Source organism: Schistocerca nitens, chromosome 1, assembly GCF_023898315.1.
Source record: "Schistocerca nitens isolate TAMUIC-IGC-003100 chromosome 1, iqSchNite1.1, whole genome shotgun sequence".
NCBI lineage: Eukaryota > Metazoa > Arthropoda > Insecta > Orthoptera > Acrididae > Schistocerca > Schistocerca nitens.
In genome coordinates, this window is record NC_064614.1 from 598497965 (window position 1) to 598519028 (window position 21064).

Here is a 21064-nt window from a genome sequence, read left to right on the forward strand (position 1 = left end):
GTTTCTTATAAAGTGTCTGATACCTTTCTTATGAATCAGCTGGGAATTACCACATCCTAGGAATACAGTTTTATAGCTTCCTTATGATTGTATTTTTTTAAAACTGTTGTTTATTGTCAGTGTTAAAAGTATCCAACAGAATAAATCTAATACACTGGTATTTAGTTATGTATTAGCAGGTGCAATAGTTCATCCCACTCTAAGAGAGTTCACATTCCTTCATTGCGTCACAGCTGTTTTCTGGGACCTTAGTTTGCCATAGACTGTTTATAAGTTTTCAGACAACATATGACAGTAAAGTTAACAACAAATCTGTTTCTTTAAAAAACTGCTGCTCCCTCACTTTTATTAATTAGCTGCTGGTTTCGTTCTGGATTTACAGTATAGAAAGCACATAAATTATCAGCATTATTACAGATTCTGTTTGAGTCATCTTCTAAGTTAATGTTTAGTGCTTCATAGTTTCATGTTCACTTTTACAGTGCACTTAGACATTTTTACACTTAGTTTACTGGGTGCCATAATTGAATCGACAGAACAGTCTATTGCCTCACAGGTCAAGGCTACAAATTTTCCTTGTGTTACAGATTTTTATTCTGTTATTTTCAGTTTTTTCTTTACTCTGTGAGGGAAATCAAAACATGTGTATTATGCTTGTGCCCAATCTAAATGGCCAAAGATTGCAATCTTGTGTCATTTCCCACATGACAATGTGATAATATGTAGCAAATTTCTTTGGAAAGGTAGCAGTAATCAAAATTTCTCCATGGGGAATGTAATCTAAGAATCAGCATGCAGTTCCATTAAGTTATGTAGTGTCAGTACTGCTTTTTATTGAAGGTTTTATATATATGTATTATTTTATTTTTATTGAAGGATTTTCCCACCTTTTTCATTCAGAATCATTCAAATGTATTTGTATGTTATCTTTAGTATTTATACACATTGTCAGTAAATCTTACAGTATTTCTTCATTGATATCTCTTTTTTCCCATTACTTATTGCATGTTTTCAAGCACTGATTTCATGGAGCTGATCATATAATATTGGTGAGACCATTCATTGAATAAAAAGAAAATACAGAATCATGGAAGATGCACTGTATAGGCTTACTAGTGCCTGTCTGAATAAAAGAATACGGGAAATATTTTTGTATTCATTGATTTACACTATTTTGAAGCCAGTCTCATGTCATGCTCGGTTTTATTGATGAGTATTGTTTCTCCCAAAGACTGAACCTTGCATTATGAAATTATCTGTATTTTAGTGAAACATTCATTTGATCATATTACATTGCTTGGAGCTATGACTAAGGTCTTAGTCAAAAGATGTTATGGTGTTACATTTTTATATTCCTTTCAGCTTGTGTTGTTGTTCAGTCTGAAGACTGTGATTTGGTGGAGCTCTCCATGCTACTCTATCCTGTGCAAGCCTCTTCATCTCTGAGTAACTGTTGAAAAACATTTAAACCAGCTTACTGTATCAATCATTTTTACCCCCACCCCCTCTTCCCCACACTCCATTACCAAGCTGACGATTCCATCATGCCTCAGGCTATGTCCTTATTAACAGATATTTTCTTTTAGTCAAGTTGTGCCATAAATTTCTCTTTTTGTAAATTCAGTTTAGTACTTCCTCATTAGTTACTTGATCTACCGACCTTTCCTTCAGCATTCTTCTGTAGCAACACATTTCAAAAGCTTTATTCCCTTGTTGCCTCAACTGCTTATTGTGCACATTTCACTTCTGTACAAGGCTACATTCCATACAAATGCCTTCACAAAAGGCTTACTAACACCTACATTTATATTAGTGTTAACAAATTTCTTTGTTTCAGAAATGCTTTTCTTACTTTTTCCAGTCTGCATTTTGTATCATCTTCACTTCAACCATTGTCAGTTACTTTGCTGTCCAAATAATGAAACTTATTGACTACTTTTAATGTCTCATTTCCTTATCTAATTCCATCAGCATTTTACTACATTCAGTTACCCTTGCTTTATTTTTATTGATATACATCTTATAGTCTCTTTTCAGGACGCTATTAATTCCACTAAACTGCTTTTCTGAGTCCTTTGTCGTCTCTGACAAAATAACAGGTTCACCGGCAAACCTTGAAGTTTCTATTTTTTCTCCCTGAACTTTAATTCCCTCTTCAATTTTCTCCTTTGTTTCCTTTGCTGAGCTCAGTGCAAAGATCAAATAACATTGGGATAGGCTTAAAACTTGTCTCCCTCCCTTCTCAACCACTGCTGCCCTTTCGAACCCTTCGACTGTAACTGCAGCCTGGTTTCTGTATGAGTTGTAAATAACATATCCCTGCTATCTTTGTAATTTTAAAGAGGGTTTTTCATTCAATATTGTCAATAACTTGTGCCATGTCTAGCCCTCCCAGGGATCTCAATAATTCTGAGGTAATATAATGTACTCCAGGGGCCTCTTTTTTTTTTAAGGTCATTCAGTGGTATTTCGAATTCTTGTACCGTATATCCCTCATCTCAACTTCATCTATTTCCTCTTTCCTTTTTATAATATTGCTTTAAAGTTAGTTTCCCTTGTGTAGACATTTTATGTATTCCTTTCAGCTTTCTCTGGTTTTCTTAGTACTGGCTTGCCATCTGTGCTCATGATATTCAAACAGCTGTTTATCTTTTGTCCAAATATTTCTTTGATTTTCATATAGGCAGAATCTGTTTTTCCCGTAGCTATGGGTGCATTTCTCATCTAGTCATTCCTGCTTTGCTACTTTGAACTTCCTGCAACTCATTTTATATATGTCTGTATCCCCTTTCACCTGCTTCATTTGCTGTGTTTTCATATTTTCTCATTACATCAGTTTCATTTCTCATGGTACTCTCTTTTTGTTGACAGAGAAGTTCAGTGTTACATGTCCATACAGTCAGTGAAGTCTTGGTGGGGTTAGTTGTATTTTATAGCTTTTTACATGATCACCAAACACAATACCTTCTGTAATACTTTTATTGGGAAGGTGTGGTTAAGTCTAGTCAGAAGCTAACCATTGTCTGGAAAGTACAAGTAGCATGAACAATAGCATCTTCTCCCATGTTGTATTAGTTATACATAAGTTGATCTGTATATAGCAGCTATTTATTGCATAAATCTAATAGTTTCTCAATGACATGAAATTAGTAATCTTTGGCTACTCTTTGTCAGTGTAGTTGAACTGTTGTTATTGCCGACAGTCTACTGTATTCACGGTAAGATTGCAGTATTTCCCAGTTATTAATGGATTCATAATTCAAATAAATGCAGGTACAATAACGTGTTATGATGAAAAAAGTGTTGGTGGGTCATTTCATGTCAGTTCAACCAGGGGCTCCAGCTCATAGTCTCAGATTTGACTGAAATTCAGTATACTAATTCTACCATATGTGGAACACTCGTGTACAAAGTATTAGTTTCCCTTGCCAATTAGTTCCAGAATTATGACTTGTGAAAGAAGGTGGCGTGACCTGGAAATTGCAACCCGCATCTGGCAATCTATCTTCAGACCCAACTTCAGGTCTTAATTACTTTGGAACTATTCCACACAGTCCAGTGTTATTTTTAAAACCCAGTAACATCCATTTAGAGAACACTCTCCATGAATCGAAACACCAACAACATATTTCTGATGGAAAATAAAAAATTCCAAAATGTGATTAAAAAAATGTAATACGTTAAAAGGTACATATTGTAGGTGCTCTCTATGCCAAATATAATTCACTCAAAAAGGGTATACATTTTTTTGTGGTAAGCTTAATATGTCCTAAACACACACAGAACTCATCATGCCCATATGAGTCACAAAAACTGAGTTACATGCACATGAAAATACAAAAATTTGAAAAATTACCTGAAAAGCATGGATTTCGAAGTGTGGTAGCACAAAAGGGACAAGTGGTATCCAAGCCAAATTTCACACACTGCATAAGTAGACCATAATGATATATATCTCAAAATTTCATCATGTTATTGCAAGACATTTGTGTACAATGGAAGTTGACAGATGTATTTGGTGATGTGGCCATTGTTCCACAACACAATTTTGTAAAAACATATTGTAAACTGTTCTGCCTCTTCTTATCCTCTCCCAAAACTGTCTAATCACTAAACATAAACATATAGACAGATTAACACAACCTATCATTAATGTTTACTGCACCTTAACTGCTAAAAACCAGTCGATTGTGCTTCGAACAGAAGTCCTCCCACACTTTAGCTACTGTACTCTGTACATTGAGTGGCAAATTGTACTGTCTTCCTGACACTGTGGTAGGAACTGGAACTGCCATAAGAATATGTTCAAAAGGAATCCAACACCTGTGTGCCAAACGTGGCCAGTGAAATGATCTTGCTGGTCCTGCTGGTGCACATGAAGTTCACAAATACATCACCTTGTGCTTCACAGCACTCTGCAACACATCCTAAGTACCATTTGTCATCATAAACAGCAATAACATAGCAACCTGGTTGTATTTTGCTTCTGAATCCTGAGTCAGACACACTGTGAAGACACATGTTGTGCATGAACCTATAGTTATAACAGGTCAGTCTGCTCATCTGCACATTGTCAGAGTCCGCTGGAGAGAAGTGATGGTGGCTCCTTGTGCCTGCAACAGTTTTAATGTGTTCTAGTCTGCTTTTTAGAAACTCTTTGACTGATTTCACCTCATCTTTCGAAACATAGAATGATTGTATGCCAGAAATATTTTTCTGTACCCAGGTAAATAATTGAAGAGGTGTTAGAATGTGACCCTCTGTAGGTTGCTGCAGACTAGTTCATGATGCCATGCACTTAATGGCGGCACCAATAACATCACATACATATTTACCATGACTTGTTGCGAAAAAATTCCATTCTGCATGAATCTGTAAATCATGGTAATGCATGCATAAATTTTTGAGATTTTTCAGTTTTTGCACTGACTAGCTGCCCCATCACTGAAGTATTTCGCAAAATGTATGTGAGGCAGCTTGTTTTTCACATATGCCATGACAGTGCAAGTGTGGGCATGAACTGCAATGGCATCATGAATTAAACTGTCACTAAAAATGCACAGGTTCATGACAGACACATCACCTGATTCACCTCTATAGTAAATCGCAAGTGGCTGGAGAGTTGCTTGACTGTTGTCCCAGTGATATCCTTGCATAGCATCTTGAACTATAAATGCATAATTTTCAGAAAAGTCTAATATTATTATAATTTCATCTTGTTTCAAATTATCCTTACAAAACTGGAGATAAGCCGATTGTGCTGTTACTGTGAAGCGGTGTGTGGTCAGTTTGTCTGTTTTTTGACAACACATTTAAACAAAATCCTGTACTTTGCTTTGTTTCAAGACTTGTGTGATCCATGTGTGTCCATTGTTTATAAGAAACAAGTTTTAATCACATTTTGGAATTTTTTATTTTCCCTCAGATATATGTTGTTGGTGTTTTGATTCATAGAGTGTGTTCTCTAAGTGGATGTTACTGGCTTGTAAAAATTTCACTGGACTGTGCGGAATAGTTCCAAAGTAATTAAGACCTGAAGTTGGGTCTGAAGATAGACTGCCGGATGCGGGTTGCAATTTCCAGGTCACGCCACCTTCTTTCATAAGCCATAATTCTGGAACTAATTGGCAGGGGAACTTAAAAAATTTTGTACATGAGTGTTCCACACTTGGTAGCATTGGTGTGCTGAATTTCAGCCAAATCTGAGACTATCAGCTGGAACATTTTCTCAGATTGGTTGAATTGACATGGAATGACCCTGGTTATGTTTACAGTTCCCTCTTTAGTCTTTGTGAACAGACTTCGCATTTTAAAACCAGCATTGCATTCAAAAGTCCTTAACCATCAAATCTTCATGCTCATGAGACTGGTGGTTGTCAAATACAGATTATCATTTCTAAGGAACGTGGTACCCAGTAACTTTGCCTGTAGAGTTCACAGATAGAAATTTAATTACAGAAAAATTTTCTTTCACCAGGTGGATTTGGGTTGTAATAAATTTTATGTATCCGATAATGTAAACAGATTTATACCGCAAGACATAGAAGCATTGTTTTAGAAAATTAATCACATTTATACCATTGGTATGAGCTGTTGTAACAAATTATTGATGGTTTTTCTGGAATATTTGTTGAATGGTTCAGTTTTCCAAAGGACAATCGTCAGGTACTAAAGTTCATTTTGTTCAGTTCATACTTAAACTGATACATATGTTGTTGAGGGAATAATAAATGTCATAGTTGCATACAAAATGCATCAAGTTTCTCATGGTACACTCTCTTTAACAAACAACTTCAGTGTTGCTTATCTTTAGGCAGTGATGATGTTATTGGTGTAGTCCCATTCCACAGCTTTGTAAATGATCATCATGCAATGTCAATGGATTTTAGGTGGGTGAGGGTTGTGTGTGAGGAACTTAGTTAACAATCTCAGCACTAGCATGCGCCTGGTTCCTAGGATTATGGCAGCTGTACAGCAGTCTTGTGAATAGTTAGAACATGTATGCAGACCTGTAATGTATTCATTGAGGAAGGTAGCACAGTGACAAGACTCTGAACTTACATTCACGACAGCAGTTAGATCTCCATATGGTCATCCAGATTTAAGTTTTCCCTGATTTCCCTAAATTCAAATTATAGAATGGCTACTTTGAAAAGGAAAATTTCCTTCCACATGCGTCCCCAACCTGAAACTGCACATCTCTTATGACTTCATCTTTAACAGGACATAAGGATTTACCCTTCCTCCCTCCCTCTTTCCTTCCTTCTTTACTTCCTTAATATATTCACTTATGTTCTGTTTTGGGCATGATAGCATTCTGAACAGCTACTTTAAAGACATAGTGTGCTCTGATTAAAGAGATTTGTAGCTTGTATTGGGGGTGGGGAGTGGGGGGTCTCTTTTGCTGGATTGCTGGACAGTTTTTTTGTATTTTTCAGCTACTTTAAAGACATAGTGTGCTCTGATTAAAGAGATTTGTAGCTTGTATTGGGGGTGGGGAGTGGGGGGTCTCTTTTGCTGGATTGCTGGACAGTTTTTTTGTATTTTTCATGCAATTTATTTTGTAATTTCATGTTATCTATTCATGTTACTGTATATGCAGTCTTCAGGAAGTTCTGAGTAGTTGATATGTAAATTTAAATATTGAAAATAAATCAAACCACAATCTTGAAAGATAAAGCCAACATATTTCTTAGTAATGATTCACTGGAAACCATGTTTTCCTTATACTGTATTTACCAGATTATAGGATAAGTCTTTTTTCCAAATCATCATTCAAAAAGTACAGGGTTGTTTTATATTCACAGATTAACCTATTGCTGCTGAGGTCAACATTTTTACATTGTTTATTGTGGTTTATAAGGGTAGTCTTACATTTATGGGGGTCATCTTACATAAGGAATGAAGCTTTGGCTATTGAGGTCACAACACCAAGATAAAAAGATGAAGACTCGAGGTAGGAATATCAGCAATGTAGGAAAAAACAAATTGGTACTTACCGTAAAGAAGACATGTCAGGTTGCAACAGACACAATTAAAAGACACTCACATAAAGCTTTCAACCACAGCCTTTGACAGTAAAAGAAAGAAACACACATCATTCATACACACAGAAACAACCACACCTCACCCACACACAACTGCCAACTTCCGCATCTCAGACCGGAATGCAACATAACATGGGATGCAAACAGCAGGATGGAGTGAGGCAGGGAAGGGGAAGGGACAGTAGTGTATGGGTGGGGAAAGAGACGAATGCTATCTGGTGGAGTTTGCAGGGACTAGACTGCCAACAGGCGCAGCATCAAGTGGTTGTGGGGCAGGGAGGTGGGAAAAGACAGATAGATCCATTGGCAGAGGGCTGCAAATAAACAGGATGGGAGATGAGATCAGGGAGGAGACATTAATGCCGCTTTTTAAGCAAAGGTAACATTCAAAAATGGAAATGTTGTCCTTCGAAAAACATTAGTTGATTCAGAACCCAGACAGATATTTTATTTGGTTATGAGAGACTGTAATGATTTACTAAGTGGATTGCAAATGAGAAGTTTGGTTGCTGTTCTCGTTTTAAAAATACCGGGTAAAAACATTACCAGCTTTTAATCAGCTTTAGACATTCAATTGAAACAAGAAGGAAAATTAATTCAGAGTAAAATGTCTTTAAATAAATTAATCATATTAAACTGACTGTAATTGTCATTGTGAGAATAAATTACAGTGGCAAGATCTGTCATGGAGATAATACCAACACATGTCACTAGACTGCAGAACAAGTTAAAGTTTGAGAATGGGACTGAATCACAATTGCGATCTTTTATTTGTGTATTAGCATTTTTACATATGACCAGCACATTAGAAGATACCACAGTCTGTTTTTCTCATTTGCTCAAGCTCAGCACTATAGAAGGATTGGAAGGCTAACAGTGACTCCAGTTTGGCTTAGAACTTGGATGATTGCGGGAGGGGAGCGGTGAGTGAGCAGCAGATTTCTTCATGTTGCCAACCATAGGATCTATACCATGTACTTTGGCTTATTATGAACGTCTACCATTATTAGAGTAGATTCACCAAACAGCTGCTTATAATAAGTAATCTTTATTTATGACATACTGTTGTGGCTTTGTCGCCATTTTCAAGTACATCTAGATTGATGTGACAACCATTTACGTTGTTAGTGGACTCTTATAACTGTCACTGTCTTAATAAATGGTAAATGATGATGTTATGTTGTTGAAAATAAAATGTTAATTACAATGTGACAGTAGTTTGACAGTTCCACTCTTATGACGCTATATGTTTACAAAGATTCTGCACAATCTTTGTAAACATATAGCATCATAAGAATGGAACTGTCAAACTACTGTCACATTGTAATTAACATTTTATTTTCAACATATTGACATTATTTATCATCTTATTAAACAGTGACAGATATAAGACAGTCCACTAACGACGTAATATGGACGTCACGTCAATTTAGACGTATTTAAAAATGACGATAAAGCCGAAACAGTCTGTCGTAAATAAAAATTATTATTTATAGCAGCAATTTGGTGCATCTACTCTAATAATCATGTCATTATAAGATATATATTATGCTGCTGGCCCTAAAGAAGACAAAAAGAGCATCTGCCATGTTAGAATTGCAGTTTGCCTTAATCCATTTGTAGTTGGAATTGAAGTGACTGTAAAATTGGACAAATACTCAGCAGTAGTATTTGTCTCTGCAAGAAATGTTAAAAGCCTAGACAGTAGCCATTGGTGTACTTTACGTGTTTCTTGCTGCAATGTTGTCAACACTCTCCATGAGTTATGACGATAATGAAATGAGTGTGTCAGCTATTTCTACACAGCCAACGAAAGAGCAGAGGGCAGGCTGTATGTTTGGAAGTGAGAGACATTATAGCATAAGTCAGTATAGAAGCAAAATCCAATATGTATATGGAAAAAAAGGAGCTGTGTTCTGAGGTCCCACCATAATAACAGCCTCAAAAATAGCAACATATTCAGAAGAAACAACCAAATATTCATGACAACAAATGTATAAATTTCACTACTGTACTATTAGCATGGGGACTATTATTATTATTTCTTTCCTTTCTCAGACCTTAGGTCTGGTTCGAAATGAAAGTGACGCGGACCTTGATCAAGCGTGACTTCCTTTTAACTGTACGATATATGTTACATTGCATTTAGGAACTTTCGGGTAATTGAACATGTATCAATAATTACGGATTTCTGTAGTTGTGTATATAAGTTTAGATGTAGCTGTATTGCATTGATGTACTGGTGGATATTGTGTGGTATGACTCCTGTAGTTGATAGTATAATTGGTATAATGTCAATTTTATCCTGATGCCACATGTCCTTGACTTCCTCAGCCAGTTGGATGTATTTTTCAATTTTTTCTCCTGTTTTCTTTTGTATATTTGTTGTATTGGGTATGGATATTTCGATTAGTTGTGTTAATTTCTTCTTTTTATTGGTGAGTATGATGTCAGGTTTGTTATGTGGCGTTGTTTTATCTGTTATAATGGTTCTGTTCCAGTATAATTTGTATTCATCATTCTCCTGTACATTTTGTGGTGCATACTTGTATGTAGGAACGTGTTTTATAAGTTTATGTTGTAAGGCAAGCTGTTGATGAATTATTTTTGCAACATTGTCATGTCTTCTGGGGTATTCTGTATTTGCTAGTATTGTACATCCGCTTGTGATGTGATCTACTGTTTCTATTTGTTGTTTGCAAAGTCTGCAGTTATCTGTTGTGGTATTGGGATCTTTAATAATATGCTTGCTGTAATACCTGGTGTTTATTGTTTGATCCTGTATTGCAATCATGAATCCTTCCGTCTCATTGTATATATTGCCTTTTCTTAGCCATGTGTTGGATGCGTCTTGATCGATGTGTGGCTGTGTTATATGATACGGGTGCTTGCCATGTAGTGTTTTCTTTTTCCAATTTACTTTCTTCGTATCTGTTGATGTTATGTGATCTAAAGGGTTGTAGAAGTGGTTATGAAATTGCAGTGGTGTAGCAGATGTATTTATATGAGTGATTGCTTTGTGTATTTTGCTGATTTCTGCTCGTTCTATAAAGAATTTTCTTAAATTGCCTACCTGTCCATAATGTAGGTTTTTTATGTCGATAAATCCCCTTCCTCCTTCCTTTCTGCTTAATGTGAATCTTTCTGTTGCTGAATGTATGTGATGTATTCTATATTTGTGGCATTGTGATCGTGTAAGTGTATTGAGTGCTTCTAGGTCTGTGTTACTCCATTTCACTACTCCAAATGAGTAGGTCAATATTGGTATAGCATAAGTATTTATAGCTTTTGTCTTGTTTCTTGCTGTCAATTCTGTTTTCAGTATTTTTGTTAGTCTTTGTCTATATTTTTCTTTTAGTTCTTCTTTAATATTTGTATTATCTATTCCTATTTTTTGTCTGTATCCTAGATATTTATAGGCATCTGTTTTTTCCATCGCTTCTATGCAGTCACTGTGGTTATCCAATATGTAATCTTCTTGTTTAGTGTGTTTTCCCTTGACTATGCTATTTTTCTTACATTTGTTTTTTCCAAAAGCCATATTTATATCATTGCTGAATACTTCTGTTATCTTTAGTAATTGGTTGAGTTGTTGATTTGTTGCTGCGAGTAGTTTTAGATCATCCATGTATAGCAAATGTGTGATTTTGTGTGGGTATGTTCCAGTGATATTGTATCCATAATTTGTATTATTTAGCATGTTGGATAGTGGGTTCAGAGCAAGGCAGAACCAGAAAGGACTTAATGAATCTCCTTGGTATATTCCACGCTTAATCTGTATTGGCTGTGATGTGATATTATTTGAATTTGTTTGGATATTAAGTGTGGTTTTCCAATTTTTCATTACTATGTTTAGGAACTGTATCAATTTAGGATCTACTTTGTATATTTCCAATATTTGTAGTAACCATGAGTGGGGTACACTATCAAAAGCTTTTTGGTAATCAATGTATGCGTAGTGTAGCGACCTTTGTTTAATTTTAGCTTGATATGTCACCTCTGCATCTATTATCAGTTGCTCTTTACATCCTCGTGCTCCTTTGCAACAGCCTTTTTGTTCTTCATTTATAATTTTGTTCTGCGTTGTATGTGTCATTAATTTCTGTGTAATGACTGAAGTTAATATTTTGTATATTGTTGGTAGGCATGTTATGGGGCGATATTTTGCTGGGTTTGGTGTGTCTGCTTGATCTTTAGGTTTCAGATAAGTTATTCCATGTGTAAGTGTATCAGAGAATGTAACTGTTAAATAATTTAGTTAGATGTGAATGTGTTATTATTGTTATTATTATTATTATTACTACTATTATTATTATTATTAAAAGTAGTGATACCACAGACTGCATGGTTAGTAATCAGAAAATGTAGAGAAGAAAATGGTCCAAAGGTTAATGTAACCTATTTCTTTATGTTTGTTTTATTTCTCTTATTATTATCAAAATGTAGACACAGTGATGATGAGATTGAGATGGAAAGCGAACCAAAACATTGCTTTAGAGAGACAAGTTCACCATTTCATAAAACAAAAAGTCGGTTTACAGTAAAAGATAGCCATAATGTTAACTTTTTGGCAAATACTTTGTCAGTAAAACGGTTTGTAATTTTGATTAGCCAGAATATGTTAAAAATAAATTTTTCTCAAGGAGCCTCATAAGAAAAGGGAGGGTGGGGGACATCTTATAGTCCGGTAAATGCAGTGTCAACCCTCCTTGAACAACAAGCGACATTTGAACATACGTCAGTGGAGTTTGTTTCCCCTGTGTATAAAGATGTTATCAGATGTAATTTTGCATAAATATAGTTTTAATAAATTTAGCGAAAACCAAGTCTGCCTCATCTACCTTGGATTCCTTACTCCAGCTGTTTGTATATGCTATATTTGATTAACAAATTCAGTTATCAATTATTTTTATGTTTTAGAAGAACAAGAGTTTGTTTCTAAATGGAAATCTCTTATTTATTTTTCAGGTAAAACAACAACTGAGGATAGTAATTCACTGACCGTCTCAGTTTCTAAAGGCAAATGTTGCTTTTGTTGTCCTAAAATGGCTTTAAATGGCTGTGAGGTTGCAAATGAAAGTGAAAACTTAAGATGCTCTTGTCACTGCAGCCAGCGTATGAAGGTACAAGCAGGAACTGCCGTTGGAAGTGAAGCACTGGTGCAAGTTGAGAGCATTGGTAGAAAATTTTCTTGTAGTGTCCAGTCTCAAGCAAAGCAAAACCAAGAAAGTTATGTGAGAAATGGGAAGCCACTGGATGTGAAACAGTGTCATACAAATAGTGTAGAATCATTTTCGTGTGCAAGCAGTACACACAGTGATGATGAGATTGAGATGGAAACTGAACCAAAACGTTACTTTAGAGAGACAAGTTCACCATTTCATAAAACAAAAAGTCAGTTTACAGTAAAAGACGGGGCACAACCTAATCATAGGCGCAAATTGTATGTTTTACCATCATCTGATATTAATGTCAGTTTAAGCTCTGGGGATATCAGTCTCATAAAAAAAAACAGTGTCCATAAAAAATTCAGCATTCCTCTGAGGTGGCCTCAGATATTTACCCCTGTTAATTCAGCAGGATTTGATAAACAAGTGACTGAGAGTGACACTGTAGCCCCAGAAACATTGAATAACAAAGCACAGAATCAGAATAGTTGTCCTGATGACAATGGTAGCACTGTCTATGGAAGCTGCCATTCGTATGGAAACGAGAATGGCTCTGCAGCTTATTCCAGCAAGGGCATGCTCGGAGAAGGAACCAAAGCTGCAGCTACTGTTGATCATTTAAGAATTGTTAAGCTTACACACCATTCAAGCAAAACTAAGGAAACACTTCCAGATCCCAAAAAGGCATTCCAGGTATTTAACAAAACAGAATCTAGGAGGTTTGTCAACAACAATGTGTGTATTTCGGAATGCAGCAAGGCAAAATCAATGCAAAACATGATGGAAACAGAGGAAGGTATTGTTTCACCCTCTTTCAGTACAAGTAGCACAAGCTCTGGACTTAGTTTGCAAATGAATGAGGAAAAATCTACAAATCATGTAAATGACTGCATTAATAGCCAGATGTCATCTGAATATCGTAAATTGCAAACCAGTGACAGCAATGAAGTGCAATGCAAATCACAGTTTGAAATTACTAATATACTGTATTCAAATAGACACCAGGATGAAGAGTCTCCTGCTAAACAACATTCTACAGTGCCAGAAAAAGATAAATCTTCTTCACCAGCATACCATCAGAAGCATTCAAACAGCAAACGACATTCTCTACTGGATAGAGACAAACATTGCCAGCATGTGTCAAATTACAAAGATTTTTATGTGAAACAGTGGCTTAATTCTGTTGTACACTACTATGAAAATGGTAACATCAGCAAATTGCCATCATTCAGTGAGAAACTAAAAGAAATAACAACTTCAAGTGAAAGAGATAATCATTACTGTAAAAATAACAGTTGCAATAATTTAAAGGGAGAGAATTCTTGTGCTGCAACATATATAAATAAAAGTTTTTGTGTTCAAAAAGAAATTTCCAAAATAGATGAACAAGTAATTACTGAAGCTCGTTGTGGAGCAAAAGAGTCTAACAGTGTTGTAAACAGTGAATTTATTTCTTCAAATTCTAATAAAAGTAATGTGTTAAAAGATAAATTAGTCTGTGTAATAGGTGCTTCAGAGAGAGTGGATTTTGGGGAACTGTCTCACAGCAGCTCAGTTGAGGACTCAAGGAAAATGACAGTTTTAGTGCCGAATGTAACAGAAACTCCAGTAAGTATTAGTTTTCTATTTCTACTGTCATCTTGTACATTTCTGCCATGTTATGCTTAATAACAGTTCTTATACTGGTATTAATTCACTTATTAATTGGACAGGCTATGTATACTAAATGTCATTACATAGTGCTGGACAAATGTTTGAGGGTTGTTTATTTAATTTTTGAAAATACAAATAATAAAAATAATGCTGGTAATTGTCTGTATTATATCTTTCCCCCTTTTTATGAAGTAGCTTCACTATGGAGTATTTCAATGTCAGGAAACTGACTTCGCATAAAAGACATATTGCACAGTTGACCTGTTGTTTCTGTGGTGGTCGTCTGCCCAAAGACTGCCTTGATGCACCTCTCCACACTAATTTATCCTTTGTAAGCCTCTTCACCTCTGCGCTCCTGCAGCCTACACCCATTTGAACTTGCCTACTGTATTCAAACCATGGTCTCTCTTTACAATTTTTATCCTGCACATTTCCTTCACATACCAAATTGACAATTCCTTTATGTCTCCTATCCACCGATCCCTTCTTTTGGACAAGTTATGCCATAATTTTTGCCCTCAAATTCAATTCATTGCATCTTCGTTAGTTAGTCAGCAACTCACCTAATCTGGACATTCTTCTGTAGCATCGCATTTCAAAACTTTATTCTCTTTTTGTCTCAACTGCTTATCGTCCACATTTCACTTCTCAACAATGTTACACTTGATACACCTTCACAGAAGACTTCCTAACAATTAAATTTATATTTAGTTATTCAGAGTTAACTAGTGATGGGAATAACCGAATGAAAACAGTGGATTCATTCAGTTGTCAAACTGATTCAGTTGTAGTTACTTGTATCAGTTGAATTATTCATTCATTCTTTTGAATGAAACCAGTGTGTGTGAGCAACCAGTTGGATCTATTTTTACCTGTTGGTTGGATTATTATTCATTTTCTTTTTTCAAGGTAGCAGTCCAATGAAAAGATTTGACATCATGGTAGCTTTGCTTATTGACTGAATTATTCATTCTTTCTTTTCAAGTGAAAACAATCAATAGTTTTTCTGTCAGTTGAACCACGTGTTCGTTCTCTAACTGAAACCACTTTTTAGTATTTTATATGACCGGGCTATCCATTTGTTCTTGTGAAACCAGCCTGCAGTAATTTATTTAGTTGAACTAAAGCAGTGCTACATTATACTGACAGTGTGTGGCCCTAAGTGGAGGCATATCTCAGGGGTATGCCTAAGTTAAAATAAGCAGTATACAAGTTCATTTAATTATGTACTGAATGGAGTATTTTTTCTTTTCATCATTTAAAACTGAAATATTGTTGTGGATTAAATTGTTCCAGGGGCCATTAATGTGTAACTACTTAACCTGACATATCACTGGGTAGGCCTGCCATCACATAAATTTCCAACCCCAGACAAAAACTTCAAAACCCCTAACATCTGAATGGAATCGGATTATTTTCCCGAACACAAACAGTCTGTAGAGGATAAGTTGGTCGATGGCCACAATGTTGCGCAACGATTGGGGACATGAGAGGGTGAATGTTTTCTCGCTTGGGTTTCAGTGCCAGCAATGCCAGCAGGCTGCACCTCCATCAGATCAGCAGATATAAATTACACATGAGAGTGACAAGGATTTGTGAAAGCACATTGTAGAGAAGTTCATGTTCAGACACAGTACTAAATTGCAGTAAGGAATATAAACATACGTAAATGAATCAGTTCTCTGGTGGCTGGGGTGATGTTATAGCGTATGCAATCTCCCATTGTTGATGGCTTCTCATTGTTGTGGGTTCTCACTCTTACAACTTTGATCACATATATTTCAGAAATGGGGATAGGTGGAAAAGCATGGTTTGTGGAATAATGTTCATACATATCTAAGATTCTAGTAGCCTCTTAACAAAGTTCTGTTTGTTAAGGTGACCACATTTTCTAGAGCCAAATTTGCAACACATTAAAAAATTTTACACTGCAAGGAAAATCATAATAGAATCTAATTAATTCAAATTCTCACTTTACTTTGTTACAAAATGTGCATTAATCTGTATTTTATTAGTACCGTCTAAGATGAAGGAGTGTGAGCAGACACACGATATTTACATCTACATCTACATTTATACTCCGCAAGCCACCCAACGGTGTTTGGCGGGGGGCACTTTACGTGCCACTGTCATTACCTCCCTTTCCTGTTCCAGTCGCGTATGGTTCGCGGGAAGAACGACTATCTGAAAGCCTCCGTGCGCGCTCTAATTTTACATTCGTGATCTCCTCGGGAGGTATAAGTAGGGGGAAGCAATATATTCGATACCTCATCCAGAAACGGACCCTCTCGAAACCTGGCGAGCAAGCTACACCGCGATGCAGAGCGCCTCTCTTGCAGAGTCTGCCACTTCAGTTTATTAAACATCTCCGTAATGCTATCACGGTTACCAAATAACTCTGTGACGAAACGCGCCGCTCTTCTTTGGATCTTCTCTACCTCCTCCGTCAACCCGATCTGGTACGGATCCCACACTGATGAGCAATACTCAAGTATAGGTCGAACGAGTGTTTTGTAAGCCACCTCCTTTGTTGATGGACTACATTTTCTAAGCACTCTCCCAATGAATCTCAACCTGGTACCCGCCTTACCAACAATTAATTTTATATGATCATTCCACTTCATATCGTTCCGCACGCATACTCCCAGATATTTTACAGAAGTAACTACTACCAGTGTTTGTTCCGCTATCATATAATCATACAATAAAGGATCCTTCTTTCTATGTATTCGCAATACATTACATTTGTCTATGTTAAGGGACAGTTGCCACTCCCTGCACCAAGTGCCTATCCGCTGCAGATCTTCCTGCATTTCGCTACAATTTTCTAATGCTGCAACTTCTCTGTATACTACAGCACCATCCGCGAAAAGCCGCATGGAACTTCCGACACTATCTACTAGGTCATTTATATATATTGTGAAAAGCAATGGTCCCATAACACTCCCCTGTGGCACGCCAGAGGTTACTTTAACGTCTGTAGACGTCTCTCCATTGATAACAACATGCTGTGTTCTGTTTGCTAAAAACTCTTCAGTCCAGCCACACAGCTGGTCTGATATTCCATAGGCTCTTACTTTGTTTATCAGGCGACAGTGCGGAACTGTATTGAACGCCTTCCGGAAGTCAAGAAAAATAGCATCTACCTGGGAGCCTATATCTAATATTTTCTGGGTCTCATGAACAAATAAAGTGAGTTGGCTCTCACACGATCGCTGTTTCCGGAATCCATGTTGATTCGTACATAGTAGATTCTGGGTTTCCAAAAACGACATGATACTCGAGCAAAAAACATGTTCTAAAATACTTCAACAGATCGACGTCAGAGATATAGGTCTATAGTTTTGTGCATCTGCTCGACGACCCTTCTTGAAGACTGGGACTACCTGTGCTCTTTTCAAATCATTTGGAACCTTCCGTTCCTATAGAGACTTGTGGTACACGGCTGTTAGAAGGGGGGCAAGTTCTTTCGCGTACTCTGTGTAGAATCGAATTGGTATCCCGTCAGGTCCAGTGGACTTTCCTCTGTTGAATGATTCCAGTTGCTTTTCTATTCCTTGGACACTTATTTCGATGTCAGCCATTTTTTCGTTTGTGCGAGGATTTAGAGAAGGAACTGCAGTGCGGTCTTCCTCTGTGCAACAGCTTTGGAAAAAGGTGTTTAGTATTTCAGCTTTACGCGTGTCATCCTCTGTTTCAATGCCATCATCATCCCGGAGTGTCTGGATATGCTGTTTCGAGCCACTTACTGATTTAACATAAGACCAGAACTTTCTAGGATTTTCTGTCAAGTCGGTACATAGAATTTTACTTTCGAATTCACTGAACGCTTCACGCATAGCCCTTCTTACGCTAACTTTGACATCGTTTAGCTTCTGTTTGTCTGAGAGGTTTTGGCTGCGTTTAAACTTGGAGTGAAGCTCTCTTTGCTTTCGCAGTAGTTTCCTAACTTTGTTGTTGTACCATGGTGGGTTTTTCCTGTCCCTCACAGTTTTACTCGGCATGTACCTGTCTAAAACGCATTTTACGATTGCCTTGAACTTTTTCCATAAATGCTCAACATTGTCAGTGTCGGAACAGAAATTTTCGTTTTGATCTGTTAGGTAGTCTGAAATCTGCCTTCTATTACTCTTGCTAAACAGATAAACCTTCCTCCCTTTTTTTATATTCCTATTAACTTCCATATTCAGGGATGCTGCAACGGCCGTATGATCACTGATTCCCTGTTCTGCACATACAGAGTCGAAAAGTTCGGGTCTGTTTGTTATCAGTAGGTCCAAGATGTTATCTCCACGAGTCGGTTCTCTGTTTAATTGCTCGAGGTAACTTTCGGATAGTGCACTCAGTATAATGTCACTCGATGCTCTGTCCCTACCACCCGTCCTAAACATCTGAGTGTCCCAGTCTATATCTGGTAAATTGAAATCTCCACCTAAGACTATAACATGCTGTTATATTCATCAGTGCTGTAAATTTTTTTGACCATGATGTCTGTATTCTTCAACAGCATTATGAAAACATTCAACTCAAGTTTCATCATAATTCACTGTAGTCACCAACACCACTTTTCTAGTTTCTACAACAAGTTGTGTTTTGTCACTGCTCCGTATGTTATTCGTTTGGGAAAATGCCCTTTCAGTAGCAGCATACCAGTTGCAAGAGCCATACTGTAGAAACAATAGGCTCCCTTATTTATCTGTGGGTATGTTAATAGTTACAAGCCACAATGGGACAATGTCTGCCTTGTTACTACAAGTAGGAAATTCACTGTGACTAAGGTAGCTCAGTTGTGTGGCAGGCACATGGTCACAGTAAAAGAGAAGGATGTGCAGCCAAAGTGGATTGTCGTAAGCATATGCATGCAGTATTCCCATCCCATCATACCTTATGTAGATAAACTCCGGGTAGTATCTTAATATGGATGAGTAGAGTGTCTCCTAGTGGCAACAGATACTAATGTGAAATTCTCTCTGTGAGACAGCAGTCAAACCGTACATTCAAGGAATGAGCAAGTGAAGCCACCAACATAGATGTTACTTTAACAAACCACATACCAGCAGCTAAGATTAATTGTTGGCAGGTGCTTCAGTCTCTAACAATCCAGTGACCGTAATTCAATTGTCATCAAAGGGAAAGTGGTGGTAATGGAGGGACACAAAGAGAGGAAAGCCTGATTGGGTTAGACATCAGGAAAATTGATTGGAGTGGCTTAGTTGCATACATTGCAGCATTTCCAATGGAATTGCTTTCGCTACATGTTGACTTGTGTGTGCAGCTTCTAACTGAACTCTTGCAAAGAGCATAGGGCATTTATATGCCTAAGAAAATTGTAAGAAGTCAGGCTACAATCCTTCGGAGCCCCAAACTTTCCACACTGAAGCAAAGGGTAAGATCAAGAAGGAGAGCTGATCAATGTGCTTTAGGGCAATCAGAGTGCACTGCAAGGTTCCTTGAATACAGCGCAATTAAGATATACTACAAAACATTGCTTCAGGAACTAAAATAATACACTAGAAGAAGTTTCTATGAAGGCAACTGCAATTTGACTTGTGGGGAACGATATAAACTGTTGACTGAAAACATTAAGGAACCTACTATCATGTCCACAATTCGTAAGGAGGATGGCTCAATTATGACTGGATGGAGGGAACCAGCAAAATATGTGCTGACCGCTCTACTTCCTAATGATAACACTAACACAGAGACTGAAATACATGCACAACCTAGAAGTGAACTAGATAATGAATTTGACAGTCAGATTTTGGTGATACCTTTCGTTCAAGAAACAGTTGCTGTCACAATTTTCAAGCTTAAAACTGGAACGACATCTGGTCTAGATGGTGTTTATACTGAGATCATGCCACAGGAAGCTCCACGGATGGTGCAACATTTGACAGCCTTACTAAATGAGGTGTTGCAAGTAGGTATGATTCTGATGATACGGAAAACAACCAGAGCAGTAGTGACTCAAAAGGAAAAGGATAAAGACCTGACATTACTGAAAAGCTATAAATCTAATTGCTTATTAAATGTCTTGGCCAAAGTTCAGGAGCGTCTACTCTGCGATCGGTTGCAGGTGCACAGGGAAGTCTTGGGTCTAAACCAGTGTCAGTATGGCTTCAGAAAAGGGAAGTGTACAGATGATGTGATTGACAGAGCTCCTCATATCGTAGAAAATTCGATATCAATGTAAACAGTCACACTCATGGTTGACATTGTGGCACATTCAATAATCTTTGGTGCCCTCTAGTGTCCGCATGCCTCTTAGGTCTCAGTGTCCCCAAATTCTGAATAGCAGCTTTGGGCAGAGCAAGGTAATCAAAAAAGTTACCAAGGGCTGTCCTCAAGGCTCCATAAGTGGTCCTTTGTTTTGGGAACTTAAAATCGCCATCAACTAGGCAGCTATAAAACAGTACTGCGACGAATTTGACAGTGCATATGTTTGATGCGGCAGCTATAAAACAGTACTGCAACGAATTTGACAGTGCATACGTTTGATGCTCATTGGTGCCTTTCGCACTACACCTGTTGATGGATTACTGTTGGCCCTTGGAATATGTCTGATGGATACCGTGATACATTATAGGGCAGTGCTGCATTGGTTGGGGCATGGACAATAAGACTGTGTATACAAGATAAAAGGTACTCATATTACTGATAAAAGACATTTCTGAGCATGGAAGTTTGTGAAGCCTG

The 21064-nt window shown here is 37.2% G+C and overlaps 1 protein-coding gene across 2 annotated transcripts in view; it reads left to right on the top strand.

The window, feature by feature from the left end:
- Positions 1-21064, top strand: part of LOC126256239 (uncharacterized) — a 186145-nt gene that overhangs the window by 149976 nt on the left and 15105 nt on the right. For both annotated transcript variants that reach the window (XM_049955465.1, XM_049955466.1), the window contains exon 7: positions 12516-14323. In XM_049955465.1, coding sequence (XP_049811422.1) covers positions 12516-14323 — 1808 coding nt within the window. The remainder of the gene's footprint in view (positions 1-12515; positions 14324-21064) is intronic.